At 34.6% G+C, this 17,532-nt stretch overlaps 1 protein-coding gene and 1 long non-coding RNA gene across 5 annotated transcripts in view; both read right to left on the bottom strand.

The window, feature by feature from the left end:
• The window catches only part of LOC126722968 (pectinesterase 2-like), a 112,312-nt gene extending 96,968 nt beyond the window's left edge, over window positions 1-15,344 (bottom strand). For 2 of the 3 annotated variants that reach the window (XM_050426139.1, XM_050426141.1), the window contains exon 1: window positions 14,890-15,344. In XM_050426139.1, the coding sequence (XP_050282096.1) occupies window positions 14,890-15,245 (356 nt within the window). In that variant the 5' untranslated portion in view covers window positions 15,246-15,344. Of the gene's footprint in view, window positions 1-11,682; window positions 12,596-14,389 lie in introns of those variants that run through there. The other variant, XM_050426135.1, reaches the window with a different exon arrangement.
• On the bottom strand, window positions 328-3,749 carry LOC126722976 (uncharacterized). Of its 2 annotated transcripts, none has more exons than XR_007654091.1 (4): window positions 3,324-3,749; window positions 2,998-3,095; window positions 1,438-1,496; window positions 328-622 (listed from the first exon to the last, which is right to left on the bottom strand). It is a non-coding gene; the product is annotated as an uncharacterized LOC126722976 (long non-coding RNA). The 2 variants fall into 2 exon arrangements; XR_007654092.1 differs by lacking the exon at window positions 2,998-3,095 and adding an exon at window positions 2,317-2,474.
• Window positions 15,345-17,532: the final 2,188 nt, after the last annotated feature.

The raw sequence follows: 17,532 nt of genomic DNA, 5'->3' as shown, positions 1-17,532 counted from the left end.
GGTTGAGAGAAATTTAGTTAAGATAAATGGACATTTTCGCTACGGATTTTAAGGAATAAGTCACACAAATGGTTAATTACAATGGTTAATTACAACACTAATATTCAAAGGAATACACATAATTCATTAGAATGTAAAGGATTTGAGTTGGTGAGCCAAGGGGTGTGTGTGTGTGTATATTTAGTGATCTTGTCTCATATTTCTTAGTCTACCGACAAAATTTTGAAAAATAATATGATGTTTAAACATTGGTTATTGCCTGCACAACAAAAAAGGTAAAATTTCAAATCAAAATATTACATATCACGTCTAAAAGAAACAATAACAAAAAGTAAAATTATACGGCATGCACTTATAACAAAAATTTATAATATTTGAAGAGTTTTGCAAATCAACTCAACAAAATCTTATTAAATTGGTCAGGGATAGCTTCACTAACTATATTTTATCAATATAAATAACTATTTTCATAAGACTTTTGTTTAAATTATCATACTAAATATGAGAAAACAGGTGCAAGCATATTGTTGTTGAATCTACACTGCATCCCAAAGAGTTTCTCTTTGATTGCTTCGTTCTTCTCTGGCTATACAGCGAAAGCTCCCCATCATAACGTTCCTGCCTAGTAAAACTTTGCAGACAAAGGCAGAAACTATAGTACATATACAATATATCTTACTCCCATATTCATGTGCTAAATGGTCTTGCTTTAATATATAACATAATAAGGATTTGTGTCAATACTAATATGCTACAAACCTAATGTAGATTTTGCTCTCATATATTTTGTGCCTTAGTGACAAAATTCACAAAAGTCCCATCCAGTAGTTTAGGCTATTGTTTCCATGTTTTGAAAAACAGAACCTAATATTTATTGAAAAAGGAATGAAATAAAAAAATAATTAAAAATCACAAAATAAAGAACCAAAAATCAAGAACATAGAGGGAGATTGTTGGAAGCAGAATTAACGAACCTAGCATGAATTGTGAAGAGTCAATTGGTAAGATTTTAGACTCGATTAGAAAGGAAGCAACTCTAAAAGTTGAAGCTCGCCAAGCTCTCTTGCATTGTTTTTGTACCTCCTGAGGTACGGATACCAAGGGTTTTAATGGATGAGCAGCTAATAGACTAAACAAATTGGCCCGTATTTCAACCATTAATAACACGCCCAAAATGACAAAAATCTAAATAGATTAAAATGGAAGATGGCAAAAGAACTTAACAATTTATTTATAACTGCTAAAAATGTTATAGGATTTCCAAAATATCTATTCATTTCTTTATTGTTACTATTATTATTCTAGAAAGTATGGTTCAAACATGGATGGAATTCTTTCCCACAAGAATTCGATATATTTTGAAGAATATGGTTCAAACATGGATGGAATTCTTTCCCACAAGAATTCGATATATTTTGAAGAAAAATAGCCTTTTACCTTCCACAGCCTTAGGGTGTTATCTTTAGAAGTAGCAGCCACAATGATATCTTCAACACCTGTATATAGAGAACAACTTTAACATTGATAGTGTAAAGAAGTAGAGTCACTGAAACATTTACCATTTGAAAGAAATAGATATCGGCGAACAAAGAATAGATGAAAAAAATATCTTCAGAAACTAAGTAGGATTAAAAAATGAAAATTATTACCAAATTGCTTCAGACTTACAAAGTTCTTAAACAATTCAAGCCATATAGGTCCTAAGTTCAAGTGAAACAGTTATTTTTGGCATTTCTGGGAAGTAACAATGGAGAAAGAAATACCCTTTCTTTATCTCAGATTTAGGCTTCTTATAAACTTCCTTTTCCTCTTTTTCTAACAAGGACAGTACCACCTTAACAAAAACAGTTCCCATGAATCAAAATTCCTAAGCAAATCTAAATATCCCCATAAGCAGAGCACTCAACAATAGGAGTGTAGGACTGCTATATTAATAGGAAATATTTTCCTTAAAGTGAAAGCTTATCTGAAAAAATTCAGTGAAGCCTTCTCATTGAAGTTAAGATTCAAAATAACTTTCAGAAAGGATGGAAAGTTTTCTATTAGATTTTTTTCCTTGTACTTCCTAAGTGATGGAAAGTTTGGTTTAGACATTTTTACAAATGCTTTGGGGAGCAAATAACATAGTCACCAACCAAAATCTTCAACTTGTAGTACAACTTTAAACAAAATACAAATGTATATAAATAGTTACGAAGTATTTAACATCTAACCATTGTAATTTATCACACACACAATGAAGAATACAAAAAAATTCCAATACCAAGAGTAATATAAACAAAGAGAAAGTAAGTAAAACACAGAAAGGACACTCACAATGTGGTTCATGTGGGTGTGAGAGATGTAAATGAAGTCTTGCTCTATCGCCTGCTAGGGACAATGACCAATATTGAAAGCCAAATTAGGAGTATGCAAACTTATGCAGGTTTTGTGGCATGCAAGCACCACAAATTTCCACATCTTCTCTTCCTGCCCTTATAGATGAAAAGTAGCTATTCATAATTATGAGGTTGTATCACAGGAACAACATCCTCTCCAATGATAAGTAAATGGTGTTATTCAATTTTCTCTCTAGAAAGACTTTAGGTTTGAATTCCTATAATCCATTTATTGTAAACCCCAAAAAAAGGAAAGAACAGTTTAGGGCATCTAAGATTGGTTCAAACATTGCGTGAATGTGTGCCTAACATGAACAAAGGTCTTCTTCAATAACTAATAAAATAAAAGTAATAAACCCTCCCTAGAAAACGATTTAAGAAGATGATGCTAAAATCATTAAATCAACAAATTTGGTCAACTAACAGAGTTAGCAGCTTCAACTAAACTTGAACAAATCAAACCTAAAAAATAAGAGAGACATATTGAAACAACACTGAGGCCAATATTCATTCATAATTCATTTACTAACCCAAAGCAAAACCAAAAAAAAAGACAAAAAAAAAAAAAACAAATTAAGAAAATTAAGATTAATAAAGACAGATTCAGGGGTTAACCCACCATGACAGCAACAAAGTCAGAATCGCCTTTTAAAAGGCTCGCACGGCAGAATCTTCTTAACTTTCCCCTCATTTTCTTGTGTATTTAACACCAATAACCTAGAGGTTAGAGGTCAGTTCGTGTTTTGTGCTTTTCAAGGAAAAGATGGAGGCTGAGAGAGAGTTGAAGAAGAAGCAAATATCTTTGATTTTGCACGGGTTCAACCTTAATCAAAACCAATTATCCAAATACTTAAATTAAAGAAAATCAAACCAAATCCAAGTACCTAAATCTAAGATAACGAAAATTAAATCATATACAACACCAATTTTCTTGTTTAAAAATACCTGCACTTAGCTTTGGCGATACATGACGGTGGCCAGAGGCTGGCACTTTTTGCCACTGAAGGAGTGAGAGAGTGCCCATGGGCTATGATTTAGGGATTTTGAGAACTGAGAGAGGTAGAGAGAACGGCAAAGAAGATAGGGTATTTGGTCTCTCTGGAGTGGGTATAAAACCTAAAATAAAAGGAAAAATAAAAGAGTGGGAGAACGCAGAGCATCAACTGAGAGAGGCAGCAGAGCATCAACCGAGAGAGGTAGAGAGAACAGCAAAGAAGAAAGGGTATTTGGTCTCTCTGGAGTGCGTATAAAACCTAAAATAAAAAGAAGAATAAAATAGTGGGAGAACGCAGAGCATCAACTGAGAGAGGCAGACAGAACGGCAAAGAAGAAAGGGTATTTGGTCTTTTTGGAGTGGGTATAAAACCTAAAATAAAAAGAAAGGGTATTTGGTCTCTCTGGAGTGCGTATAAAACCTAAAATAAAAAGAAGAATAAAATAGTGGGAGAACGCAGAGCATCAACTGAGAGAGGCAGAGAGAACGGCAAAGAAGAAAGGGTATTTGGTCTTTTTGGGGTGGGTATAAAACCTAAAATAAAAAGAAAAATAAAATAGTGGGAGAACGCAGAGCATCGGGTTGGGTTTTAAAAAAAAATTTATTATTATTATTTTTTTAATATTGTGCTGACGTGGAAAATTGTGGAAGCTTCAAAAACTTCGGTTTATATATATATAGATTAATGAGTATACAATGAAAACTTATAAGCATCTTTGTTACTATATTTTCTAATATGGAAATCCGATTGGAGTATTAAATTTCTTGTTTGTGCTCAGAACTTACCTTCAATAGAAGAGTACTTGATATTTTCACAAAAGATGTTCATGGCACAGCACCTGGCTTTTTTTTAGGAAAAAACAATATGGAAGGAATTGTTGTACTTTCCTTATGTAGCATCATAAAATTAATGAGACCTAGTTTTTCTCAAAATTCCTAAAGCCTATATATATAAACCCAACCATTAAGAATCATTTCTCTCACCCTAACCTATCAAAAACAAAACAAAATTGCATCCTGCTAGAAATATTGAATGAGTTGTATTGTATTTCCCCAAATCAAAGAATATACATCAATGCCTTTATATAGGAGGCATATGTGTGTGGTACAAGTAAAGTGTAGTATAAGTACAAGTGTGCTATACAAGTAACCTAGCTGGGCCTAAAGCCCATAACATAATATACGTTAACAGCCCCCCTCAAATTCAAGGTGAATGTGAGACCAGTTTAAGGTTGTCAACCAAATCACGAGTGCGTCCCTTAGGAAGTGACTTGGTGAAGACATCTGCAAGTTGATCTTTGGAGGAAATGGAGAAAAGCTGGAGAGCACCATGGACAAGATGATAACGGATAAAATGACAATCAATCTCGATGTGTTTAGTCCGTTCATGGAAGACATCATTATGAGCAATATGAATGGCACTCTGGTTGTCACAATAAAGGGAGTAGCAAAGGATGTAGACACACCCAAATCCTTAAGAAGCCATTGTAGCAATAACCTGTAATGGACCTGCGATCAGTGGGATCTCCTGCCCAATCAGCATCAGAGAATGCACGGAGTACAAAAGGAGACTGAGCTAAGTAGAAAAGGCCATAGAAGAGGGTGCCCTTCAGGTATCGAAGAATGCGCAGAACAGCAGCATAGTGAGTTGATCGTGGAGCAAACAGATACTGGCTCACCTAATGAACAGCATAGGAGATGTCTGGACGAGTAACTGTGAGATAAACTAGGCTGCCAACCAATCGTCTGTAAAGAGAGGAATTAGATAATGGTTTCCCCCCTGAGGGAGTCAAATGCGCATTATGCTCAACGGGAGTGTCAACAATCTTGCTATCAGTGAGTCCAGCTCGAAACAAGAGTTTAAAAGCATACTTGGCTTGAGTAATATAAAGTCCATCTGTAGAATGAGTGATTTCAAGACCCAAGAAGTAGCTGAGATGTCCAAAATCTTTCATCTCAAATTGCTGACTGAGAAAATCCTTGAGTTCTTAAATGCCACTGAGGTCATTACCAGTTATGATCATATCATCCACATACAAGAGAAGTAAAATAGTGTCTTTGTTAGTGCGACGAAGAAATAAGGCAGAATCATAATGACTGGCCATGTAACCCAAGCGAGAAATAGTAGAGTTGAATTTGGCAAACCAAGCTCGTGGAGCTTGTTTAAGGTCATAAATTGCACGTCGAAGGTAACAAACCTTGTTTGAGTCAACAGAGAGACCAAAAGGAGGTTGCATATAAACTTCTTCACCTAAATCCCCATTAAGGAATGCATTTTTGACATCCATCTGAAAAAGATCTCATTTACTAGCAGCAGCAACAGTTAAGAGAGCACGGACAGATGAGATACGAGCAACCGGAGCAAAAGTCTTTTCATAATCAACCCCATACTCCTGTGTAAAACCTTTTGCAACAAGATGAGCTTTGTAGCGCTCAATGGACCTATCAGAGCGAGTCTTAGTCCTGTAGATCCACTTACAACCAACCACAGATTTCCTGAGGGGGAGTGTCACCAAATCCCAAGTATGGTTTTTGGATAATGTATCAAGTTCCTCTTTCATTGCAATCTGTCATAAAGGGTTAATGGAAGCCTCACGATAGGTGTGAGGCTCGTGTAGTGTAGCAAGAGCAGTGTAACAATGATAGTCAAGTAAATGTGCAGGAATAGATCTTACCCAAGTTGAGTGACGAGGTGGAATGTCTTGTGCAAGATCTTCAAGTGGAGCAGGAGCAGGGGACCCAAGCTCAGGGTTGGGGTTGGGTAGCTCGTCTTCAACCTGTTCATCTTCCACCTGTTCATTAAAGGGCGAACTAGGAAATGGATCAATGATATCTGGTGGTTGGACAGAGAAGTCTACAAAATAATCAGGAGCAACTACAGGAGGATCAGGAGCAGCTACAAAAGGAATATGTGCCTCATCCGAAAAAAGATCTAAAATAGAGGAGGAAGATAGAGAGGCACGAAAGTGAGAGAGCTCGACAAAGAGGCGATGTTCCCAAAAGACAACATTGCGGGAAATGCGAAGACAATGAGAGACAGGATCATAACACCGATACCCCTTTTGAGTTTCGCCATAGCCAAGAAAACAACAAAGTCTTGACCGAGACTCAAGTTTGTTATGCTCATATGGCTAAAGAAGAACGAAACAAGCAGAACCAAAGGAGCGAAGGTGGTGATAGTCTAGAGGTGACCCAAAAAGGCGCTCATATGGAGTTTGATTTTGGATAACAGGACTCGGAAAGCGATTAATAGCATGAACAACATAAAGAGCAGCTTCGCCCCAAAAAGGAGCAGGAACTTTGGTAGAGAGAAGGAGAGCACAAACAGTGTCAAGAATATGACGAAGTTTCCGTTTGGCTCTACCATTTTGCTGAGAAGTACCTAGACAAGTTAGTTGATGAACAGTGCCATAGGAATGCAAAACAGCTTGGAAAGCATATTGAGTGTATTCAAGAGCATTATCAAATCGAAAAATTTTGATGCGTTTGGAAAACTGAGTTTCAACCATTTTTGCAAAATTAGAATATACTTGCAATAATTCAAAACGATGTTTCATATTAAAAATCCAGTTATAGCGAGAGTAATCATCAACAAAGATAACAAAATATCGAGACCCACCAATACTAGAGACAGAGGAAGGCCCCCAAACTTCAGAATGAATAAGGTCAAAGATATCAGTGGATATTGATTCACTAGTATTGAAAGGCAAAGCTGATTGTTTTCCTAATTGGCACGAAACACAATCAAAATTTTTTTGTAGACACTAAACCTAACAAACCTCTAGAAGCTAATTGTTATACCCAAGAGGAAGATGCATGACCAAGTCGAGCATGCCAAAGTGCAAGGGAAGGAATTGAAGAAACTGTAACAGCTACAGCAACAAAAACAGGAGCAACAAGTGGAAGATGAAGGTTGTCCATGGGAAACATACGCCCAACTCTAGGACCGGTCCCAAGCTCCTGTCCCGTCCTCAGATCCTACATAATACACCCAGAATAATCAAATATAATACGATAACCCAACTCAGCTAATTGTCCCACAGAAAATAAATTGTAAGAAAGGTCAGGAACATTAAAGCCCCCAAGAACCGAAAGGTTGGAGGTCAAAACAAAACCTATAGTATGACCAAACATTGTGGAACCATTTGCTGTGCGAATATTAAGAGGGTGTGGTGTAGATTTGAGTTCAGAAAATAAGGACGAGTGAGGTGTCATGTGATTGCAACAAGCGGAATCCATAAGCCAAAAGGAAGGAGACATACCAGATAAAGCTGAGAGAGAAGAGGAATAAGATGCATTACCAACCATATGAATGACATTGGCGATGATGTTTTTAAAGTCATCAGTGGACATGGTGAAAGTGCATTCTAAAGACTTAGACTATGCAGAGACGGGAGCCATTTGTTGGACAATCTCAGTGTTAGCAACAGTAGCAGTAGAAATTGAAACAACCGATTCGTTGCCATGATAGTAAGTCTCAATATTGTGGCCGAAACGTTTGCAAAAATTGCAAAAACGTTTGCTGGATTGTCGGCGACGATTATTGCAACAAGAAGAAGACATGTCCTTAATCTTCATTTAGAAGAAAAATATGCAAAAATGGACTGCAAAAATGAAACCTACGCGAAAAACTGGGTAAGGAGTACCTAGATTGCGAAAAGTCAACTCTGCGAAAAAGTCAACGATCAAACCTAGTCAAAGTCAATCGTCAAAGAAAGTCAACGGATGATGTCAGCAGGCAGACTGACGATGATGTAAGCAGGTGACGTCAGCTAGGGTTGACATGGCAGTTATGACGTCAGTGATGACGTCAGCAGGTAACCCAGCGGCGCGTGGGACGAGTGAGGCACGTGGATAAAATTCGCCAAAGCTTTGGGCGGCGCGTGAGGGCGCGTGGACAGTTCGATGAAGCCGATTCTTTCCTAAAAATGTAGATCGGAGAAAGACGATTCTGATGGTGTCAGCGGCAACAAGATCGGAGCTACCTTGGTGGCACGTGAAGCGCGTGGAATAATTTGCCGAAACTTTAATCGGCACGTGGCGGCGCATTAATGGTCGAGGTGGATTTTTCCGGCTGCTATGTGTAGAGCACTGGAAAATCTACACAGTGATATATCTTATGTCCTAATCAGAGGTCAGAGGTGACAGATCCGATGATGGCAGTGGTTTTGGCGACGGAAGAGGAGCTTCTGGTGGTGGAGATTAAACCCTAAGGACCTCTGACGGTGGCGGAGCTATCGGGAGAGGGCAGTGAAAGGGTTTACTGACCACAGAAGTTAAGGCAGTGGAAAATACCAACAAAACAAAACTGCAAGACACAAGAAAATTAGAGCAATGGCTTTGATACCATGTTAGAAATACTGAATGAGTTGTATTGTATTTCCCCAAATCAAAGAATATACATCAGTGTCTTTATATAGGAGGCATATGTGTGTGGTACAAGCAAAGTGTAGTACAAGTACAAATGTGCTATACAAGTAACCTAACTGGACCTAAAGCCCATAACATAATATACGTTAACACATCCTAAAGATTGAAGGATGAAAGGTGTACAACAAAACCTTTTTGCAACATGTGATGGCGATGATTGGTGGTCCGTGGGTCTGGAAGGTGTACTTCTGCAAGGAGTTCTGCAACGAAGGCTGAAAATAGGAGGTTGTTCCTGGTGTATCATGAAGTATGGGTTCCATATCCAAATAACAAAATGTTTTACATATATTTTATACAATAAGAGTATGTGTTCTTTGATTCCAACCTCTCTCACAGAATTGGGTATCTTTAGGAAATGAATTTATTAATGAACTGAACTTATATTGTGATTCTAAATCTTAAATTGTTTCACTCTTATGAGTATAAAGGCTACTCCCATTTGCAGTGTTATAGCTTGCTTCTCCTAGTGCAATGTATATTAGTTGTAGGACTCTTAGTATCCATTTGGATGCCAATTATCACCGGTCTGCGTCTGCGTGTTTTTTTTTTTTTTTTGAAGCACGTTTTATGGCTATAGTGCTTTTCTAGTGGGTCCTGTACACTGTTCACGAGACCCACAAACCTCTTTTTTCAATAAAACTTTCATTAAAAATAGGTTTCACGGCACTATTCACACATTTAAAAATTATTTTGCTACAGTGTTTTCAGTTTTCAGTTTTAAACAAAATAAACAGTATCCAAACACACCCTTAGCCTTTATCTTTTTCTAGAAGCTTTTTTTGCAACATAAAAGGAGATTGTAAAATTGGTTAAGAAACTCCATTATTTTCTTAAGTATATTTTAACAAATTTTCCCTCCTCTCGTACTGATTCATCATAAGATACAAATTTTCCCATATACTCAAAGCTTATAGCTTAAATTTAAACATTTTAGTGAATGTAATAACTAAGGAAATTTACATAATGGGCTTGTTAGAATACAAGGCCAGACTTTAACAGGGCTCATACAATTGATACATGAACTTTAATAGTTTTTCGTATCATAAGGGAATGGGTTCTGCAAATTAAATGAGCGTAAGTTTTTCACACATGCGTGATTAATTTGTGTGATCTGAACCATTTAATCAAATTTTATACACACACATATAATTAGAAACCAATGAATAAGATCGCCAAATCGTTTTATTTGACCATAGGTTATAAATAGACAAAATATTAGCACTGTCCGTTGTCTAGTCTGAGAAATATAAACTAGTTCCTACGACGTTAACCAACATTTGCAGCTATCTCTAGAAAGTTGACAAATAATTTTCTACAGGGTTTGAATATTATCCCTTCTAGATTTAATTGCCTATCACTTTGTTTTCAAATATTTGAATCTTAAAAAGTGAAAAAGCATACTTTTTCTTTTTCTTTTTTGATAAATAAAGCATACTTTTTTCAATTGGTCAATGATGTCAACTGCCTCACTATGGGCAAAATCCCTTGGCCACTAGATTTGGGTAAATTGAAGTAATTAGGGTCACCGTCAAATTACAATTATTGGGTAATACTTTGTTATTATTATAACACTAGTCGTAGATTGACGCAATGCGTAGGTATATAGAAATATTATTTAATGGAGTGCAATATATAAAAAGTAACAATTACTTTGATTATCCAAAAAAAAAAAAAAAAAAAAAAAAAACTTCAAGTATTATCTTTTTTTTTTTTTTTTTAAAAACAAATATATCATACTATTATTTTTTTTTATGTTTGATTGATATTTTTTTAAGGTGAACCATATTCTTCTAACTTCTATTATAGTGTGTTATATTTGCTTAATATACAACTAAAATTTATAAGTTTCAAATTTATTATTCAATTTTATCATCTCTTAAGGAATAAGGAGATTATCAAAATAATAAAAACTCATCACAAAATTACAATGTTATCTTAACCAAAATTAAAATAAAACTAAAGGAATAAAAGATTGATTTTATAATAATTTATTACTCAAAAAATTTGTAGGCATATTTAAATTCATAGCCATGTAGATTGTGTTTTGATATAAACTCAAATTCCTATTTTAAAAAAATTAAAAAAAAAATAATTACTAACCCAAACAAAAATTCAATGAAAGCTATAAAATGGAGAGAGAAGACTTTGTGATGGAAAATTAAAAAAACACAATACCAAAACACATATTTATTATAAAAAATAAGTAAATAAACAAATAAATAAATAAAAAACATCAAATTTAATCAAAGTTATAAGAAAGAACAAAATTCACCAAAAGAATGTAGAGAGAGAGAGAGAGAGAGAGTACTCGGTTTTTTTGTAAGAAAAATATGGATTGGATAAGAGAAATGATATTGAATTTATAAAAAATAAAAAGGAGAGAAAAAGAGTCAAAATATAACAAAGTGAAAATGATGAAAGAAGTGTAATGGTAAAGTAAAAGTAGTGGGAGATAAAGAGACAAAAGAGGAAGGGGAAAAGTTGGAGGAAACGTAACAATAAATATGGACTACAATAGTGAAGAATAGTTTTTTTTTTTTGTTTTTTTAATAAAAAAATAGAGAAAATAAAAGTTTAAAAAAAAGAAAGAAGATGTAGAAAATAAGTGAATGATATGGCCACTAATGTGACTCAATAGGAGGATAACAATAACAAATGTTACGCTTCAGCTTTTTGAGATATATATATATATGGATTACTTTTTTGCTGAACTCATCCTTGACTTACGTGAAAATCCATAACACATATGTTTTTCAACAAGCACTCTGATTATCTATATGACTTGTTGAGATACTTATATCTAAAAATGTTTATGTAACTATACATATGAATAGAACGTAGAAACCTCATTTTATGTACCAAAGCAACCTTAGCCAAAAGTTCCGTGCAAAATATTAAACATAATCGATTTTATTTATTTTGAATCAATGATTACAACTTATCAAAGAATGACAACTATTACACAATCCTTTTTTTTTTTTTTTTTTTTTTTTTTGTGGCAGCAACCAACTTATTTTTATACCACGAGGAACTCAAATGCAAATGTACAATTGAAAACAATTGAACAAATTGAAGGCATGTATGTAACAATTTCCTTGAAAAAATTAAAGGCCAGTTGTGTAAGGCACATTGGTAGCCGGCAACCAAGAACCGCCGGAGATAAAGTTTGCAACAGTGTATTGTGAAGCCACAGATGCACTAGTAATGACATGGTAGCCAGGCCAATTGACCCTCTTAGCAGTTGATGATCCCGGCCCTGTGTTGGCATACTCCGCATAATACAAGGTCTTAAGGGCAAAATTTCCACTCCATTCCATCCATCCAGCTGGAGCAATCAAGCTATCTAAGTATGTTTTCATAAAAACCGTGCGTGAGTACTCCTTCCATGGCCTCCCTAAGTATGTTGTAACTGAGCTTTGGGACGCCTTTAAATCCGAAGCAGCCTTGACTGTACAATCATGAATAGAAATCCCAGTGTTTTGATTAGGGTCAGTCCTACCTTGTGCAGTAAGAGTATTGGTCTTGTTAGGAGGGTAACGTGCATAAATGTTACAATTTTGGAGAACAACCGCGGCATTTCCAAATATAAAATCAACCGTGCCATATATGTCACATTCCCTATAGAATTGCCTTTGGGAATGGACATAGAGGGTGTCTTGGTACCCTTCCAAGCTGCACCTGTAAAATACCGAGAGATCGGACCCAGAACGAAGGGCCACGGCTTGTTGATTTACTGCACCGGCAGTGTTCCTTATAGTGATGTCGCGAGCAATGAATCCATCTCCCACAACAGCTGAAAATTCAAGAAAACAAAAGCTTAATTGTCATGTCAAAAATATTTTACTCAAATTTTAGATTCACATTCATTATTTTAGTAAAATTATGACTGTATAAGGTGTAAGACATAATATTTCGGGGTACTGAATCAGATGTGGCAAGTTAGGACAAGAAGTAATTAAATACGACAATAATTATTAGCATAAAAACATTATTATATATACACAAGCAATGCCTTGTTGGCCACCTTTGATTGAAACTTAATTAAGCAAACAAAATCTATCCAAAAAAATAAAATAAAAACCTTATGTTATAAACAAATAAACAATTCAGATCGTGAATTTTCCTCCTAGTGGGCCATGCCGTACGACTTGTACGAATTTTAATGGGTTCTTGTCCACATTTTTTAGATGCAAAGGGTTTGGTCGTTGGTAGTTGGTACCATAGCGTACAGACAGGATCAAACTAGGTACTTTAATCTTGTCATTTTCTATTGGACATATATATGCAAAGATAGATATGTCTTATATAATGTAAAATTTCAATTTCATGGTAGTGTGTAAAATTCTTGCGCATGAAGGCAGGTGGATTCACTTCTTGATCAAATAGGGTAGGTGGAGTTGCGTAACATCACATAGTATTAGAATAATTTGTAAATCGATGAATCTCATGTCTATGGTAACTTAATTAAGAGAGAGAGAGAGAATATTATACCATTAATCTAGAATTTCTGGACCACGGTCCTTTTCGGCCTATTCCTTGAAAGAATTTCCATTGAAAAAGATAGAACCCAATTTGACAAAAAGAACTTTTACACAAAATTTTGTCAAATTTGATGCTATAATATTTTGCTATAGTCATCGTACTTAATTTTGAAAAAAAAAATGCCAAAACATAATTGATAACCAAGGCACCTTGAAAAGAAAGTATCTCATATTGAATATATGTATTAGTTGTTCAAACTCCAATTTGACAAAGAAAAAAAAACGCAACTTCTTCCACAAAATCTTGTCAAATTTGATGACTTAGTAATCCTACATAATTTCAAAAAAAGAAAAAAAAAAAAAAAAAAAAAAAAAAAAAAAAAACAACAACAACAACAACAACAACAACAACAACAACGTATCATTGATACCTAAGGTCTCTTGAAAATTAAGAAAGTATCTATCCAATATATGTATTGGATGTGAGTCTTACGCACTCATGAGAACCCCATGTTATGGAACATCCAATACATATGTTGGATCCAAGCGATAATTTTTCTTTCCTTTGAACCTAAACCTACATTTGTAACCCTAGAGAGATTAAAAAAAAAAAAAAAAATTTAAAACAAAACCAAAACCAAAACCAAGCCTTGGTCTAGTATATGAATAGCGTGCATTATGAAATATGACTCCTTTTAAATTCAGAGTTTGATAAGTAATCTCACTAAAATTTCTAAATTACGCACTCAATAACTCAGCTGACTTACATATCTAAAAATTCAATTGAGGTCAATTTATGCTGGGCGGTGCTTCTTTTTTCTTTTCTTTTCTTTTTTTCTTTTTCTTTTTTTCCGAACTGGTCACAAGTTTCTTGGTTTTTTTGCATAGTTGCATTACTTGGTCCAAACCTTTCAAACCTCTAAACTTCCACTTCTTATTAATCTCTTTTATCTCATATCTAAACCTAACTTTTCTTAGTCCAAGCCATGATTTTATCCACTAGACATATAAATATATATTTTATATTTTATAGTGAAACAATTAATAGCAATTTCTTAGCACAAAAATTTAGCATATATTATTAGAAGTCAATTGAATTTACTTACCAATAGTGGCTGAATTGAAGGTTGTAGAACCTCCACCAACACTTTTGCTCCCAGTGACTATGGTTTTTCCTATACCATCTCCAACCAACATAATATTCTTCAACTTTATCTCAACGTTTTCTTTGTAAGTCCCAGCCTTCACATATATCACAAACCTCCCACTTCCTGACTGTGACGACGCTGCACTTATCGCCTCGTTTATCGTCTTATAATTCCCTGAACCATCTTGTGCCACCACAATATTGGCCTTAGGAGTCGAAGAAGACTGCAAGAGTTTCCGGTCACCAGGCTTAACCCAAGTTGGGAAACCATGTTTATAACTCGGTACAGTGTATGGAACTTTGTTAAGAGCTAAAGCGTTGCTAATTAGCTTAGAAACATTGTTTGACATCAAGGGCAAGAGATTGTCTGGGACCCCTAGTTCGATAAACCCGGCCCGACACGTCTCAAGGTTGGTTAGAGCCGTGCTGAGCCATGTTTGAGCTTCGGTTTGGCTGCACTTGACATTAGGGTCGATGGTTTTGTTAAGCCTAAGGTGGGTGTACTCATAAAGCTCAAGGCAATCAGCCCATGCAGCCTTTTCACGAGCATTTTTGCACTTGGGCCCCAGTGAAAATATGTTATTTTGAGCTTTCAGGGCACGTTCTAGTGCAAGCTGCTTTGAAATTGTGAAAAAATCGGACTTTTGCTTGATGGGGTTGTGGTAATTAGGCTTATGGCTTAAAAAATACTCACATGGCTCAGGGTTTGGGGTTTGGCTACACCATTTTTTAATATCTGCTTGGGAGTAACCAAGAATGGTTGATGACAGAAAAAGAGGCACAAATAGAAGTGTAACCAATGCTCGAAGTGCCATGTTTTGGCCTTTTCGATGGGCTATAAGAAATGTTTGACAGACAAGGGACAATATTAGATGTGAATGATTGGGTGTTTGGGATTTGTATGGGACTTCATGCCTCCAAACTCATACTTATATAGAAGAAGAAAACGATAAGAGTCGTAACAACGTGGGAAACAGCATTTTTTCTAATCCTTATTTTTTTCTAGTTTTTATAATAATTAATGACTTTTATTTTTTCAAAATTAGAATGAATGATATTATAAAATAATAACATAATATTAGAGTGGCTAACAATATTTTTATAAAATATTATAATACCGTTAGTATTACAATAATTTGTAGTTTGGTTTGGGGTAGTTTTTGAAAAAACTAACTAATATTGACTAAATTTTGTATGTTGACCTTAGATGATGAAGGACATTCTTGGAGGCTAGAAGCGCGAACGCATGCAATAAATATTGTATGAATGAAAATTTAACGTCGGAATCTGAATGTATGGAGTTCTAATCACATAGCTAATTGGGACAGCCTACCTACGTTGAAGAATTTTTGAATGAGAATGTTTTATGGACAACTTGCATGTATGGCTGGACCACAGGATGATATGAAATTATGAATGATCAAAATTAAAAAAATTATCGGATGCGATTATTCTTTCTTGATAAGTACTATCTGATGTGATTATCTTTTTTGTTGAATAGACTAATCAATGGTTTGGTTCTTCTCTCTCTTTTCCTAGCAATATTCTCTTATCACGGATTCACGATGGCTTTCGTGATGATTCCATTTTGGTGTACACCATGCTTGATTTGAAATCTTTTATTGTGCTTGATTTGAAATCTTTTATTGACAATATAAGTGACTTTATCAATTGAATTAATAGAAACTTAAGTAATAAACTTTTCAAACTAAAGTTTTTGCACCCCTAACTTTCCCCAATCTTGATTAAGTTCTCTCTTTCTCTTTCTCTTTCTCACTCCAACAAACTTGATAGTAAAACTCTTTTAAAGCAGAATATTTTTCCTACAAATGATTAGTTGTAGTCTTCTAATAAAAATTAAGTATTGTTTGTACCCGATGACATAAAACACCTACAAGAGTGGTGATTCACTAGTTTTCTTGTACCGATTACACAAACCAAGAGAGTCAATACCATACCGGAGGCTATACCAGTTTGGCCAGCGATACAATATATTTCAGATACCAGTCAATACTGGTGTATCGTTTCAAGTTTACCGTTATTTTATATATATATATATATATATATATGTATGTGTGTGTGTGTGTCTGTGTGTGTGTATAATATAATAAATATAAAAGTTTACCATAAAATATTTCCTTAATTCAGAACTAATTAGTCATGATTTTAGACTTTAGTATCAATTAAAAGAAAAAAAAAAAAAAAAAACACAATATAAAAAATAGAAAGCTTAAAAGTTATCATTGCATACTAAGAAAACAAATAATACTAATAAGTTAATACAAATAAGTTACCATTCTGCCCTAACAAAAATTCAAAAATTACAAAACTTTAAAAAAAAAAAAAAAAAAAAAAATTGTACTGGCTAGTATTGCCCAAAATTGACCAGTACGGTCGGTATTTTTTCTGGTACAAAATAAGGGGTTATATATACTAGATTGCTTACCGATACAGTATATTCCGACAATACCGACCGGTACGGTACGGAATTGACTCCCTTGACACAAACACCTAGAATAACGATAAATCATTTTACACAGTTATTTAACAAACTATTGATTTTCTTTTATTATGTTATTAATGCGTGTGAGTTAAACTTGTGGCTCATTTCTATATGTATAGCTTTGCTTTCTTTGTTTTCTAAACTATAGTCACCTGCTCTCCTTCATCCTTCCACTCTATCAAACAAATAATATATAAGAATTATTCCTATTTCTTGATATAAAAGGTGCTGTATATAATTTGGTGGTGTTTCTACCTTATAAATTTGTGTAGATTTTTAAGGTGTGCAACTTGCGGTTGGCTTTGTTATATCCTAAGAATGGCATACTAATGACCCCTTTGCATTAATAATAGTACCAAGATGGTGCGAATCATCTCAAAATAAAAACTTAGTCTTTATCTTAATCTCTATCACTTACCTCGTTATAATTTATTTTATATATGCTGTTATTTGTAGTAGGATTTCTCATATTCTGTAACATATATAAAACCAAACTTTTATATCAAAAGATATAAATATTCTATGACTTATACCCTTGAAACACTTACAATCTCCTTTTCTAACATTTAATATAGAAAATATTGTACTTTTGTTTTCAA

The sequence above is a fragment of the Quercus robur genome, chromosome 4 (assembly GCF_932294415.1).
Source record: "Quercus robur chromosome 4, dhQueRobu3.1, whole genome shotgun sequence".
In the NCBI taxonomy this organism is placed as follows: Eukaryota; Viridiplantae; Streptophyta; class Magnoliopsida; order Fagales; family Fagaceae; genus Quercus; species Quercus robur.
This window is presented reverse-complemented; position numbering and strand designations above follow the sequence as displayed.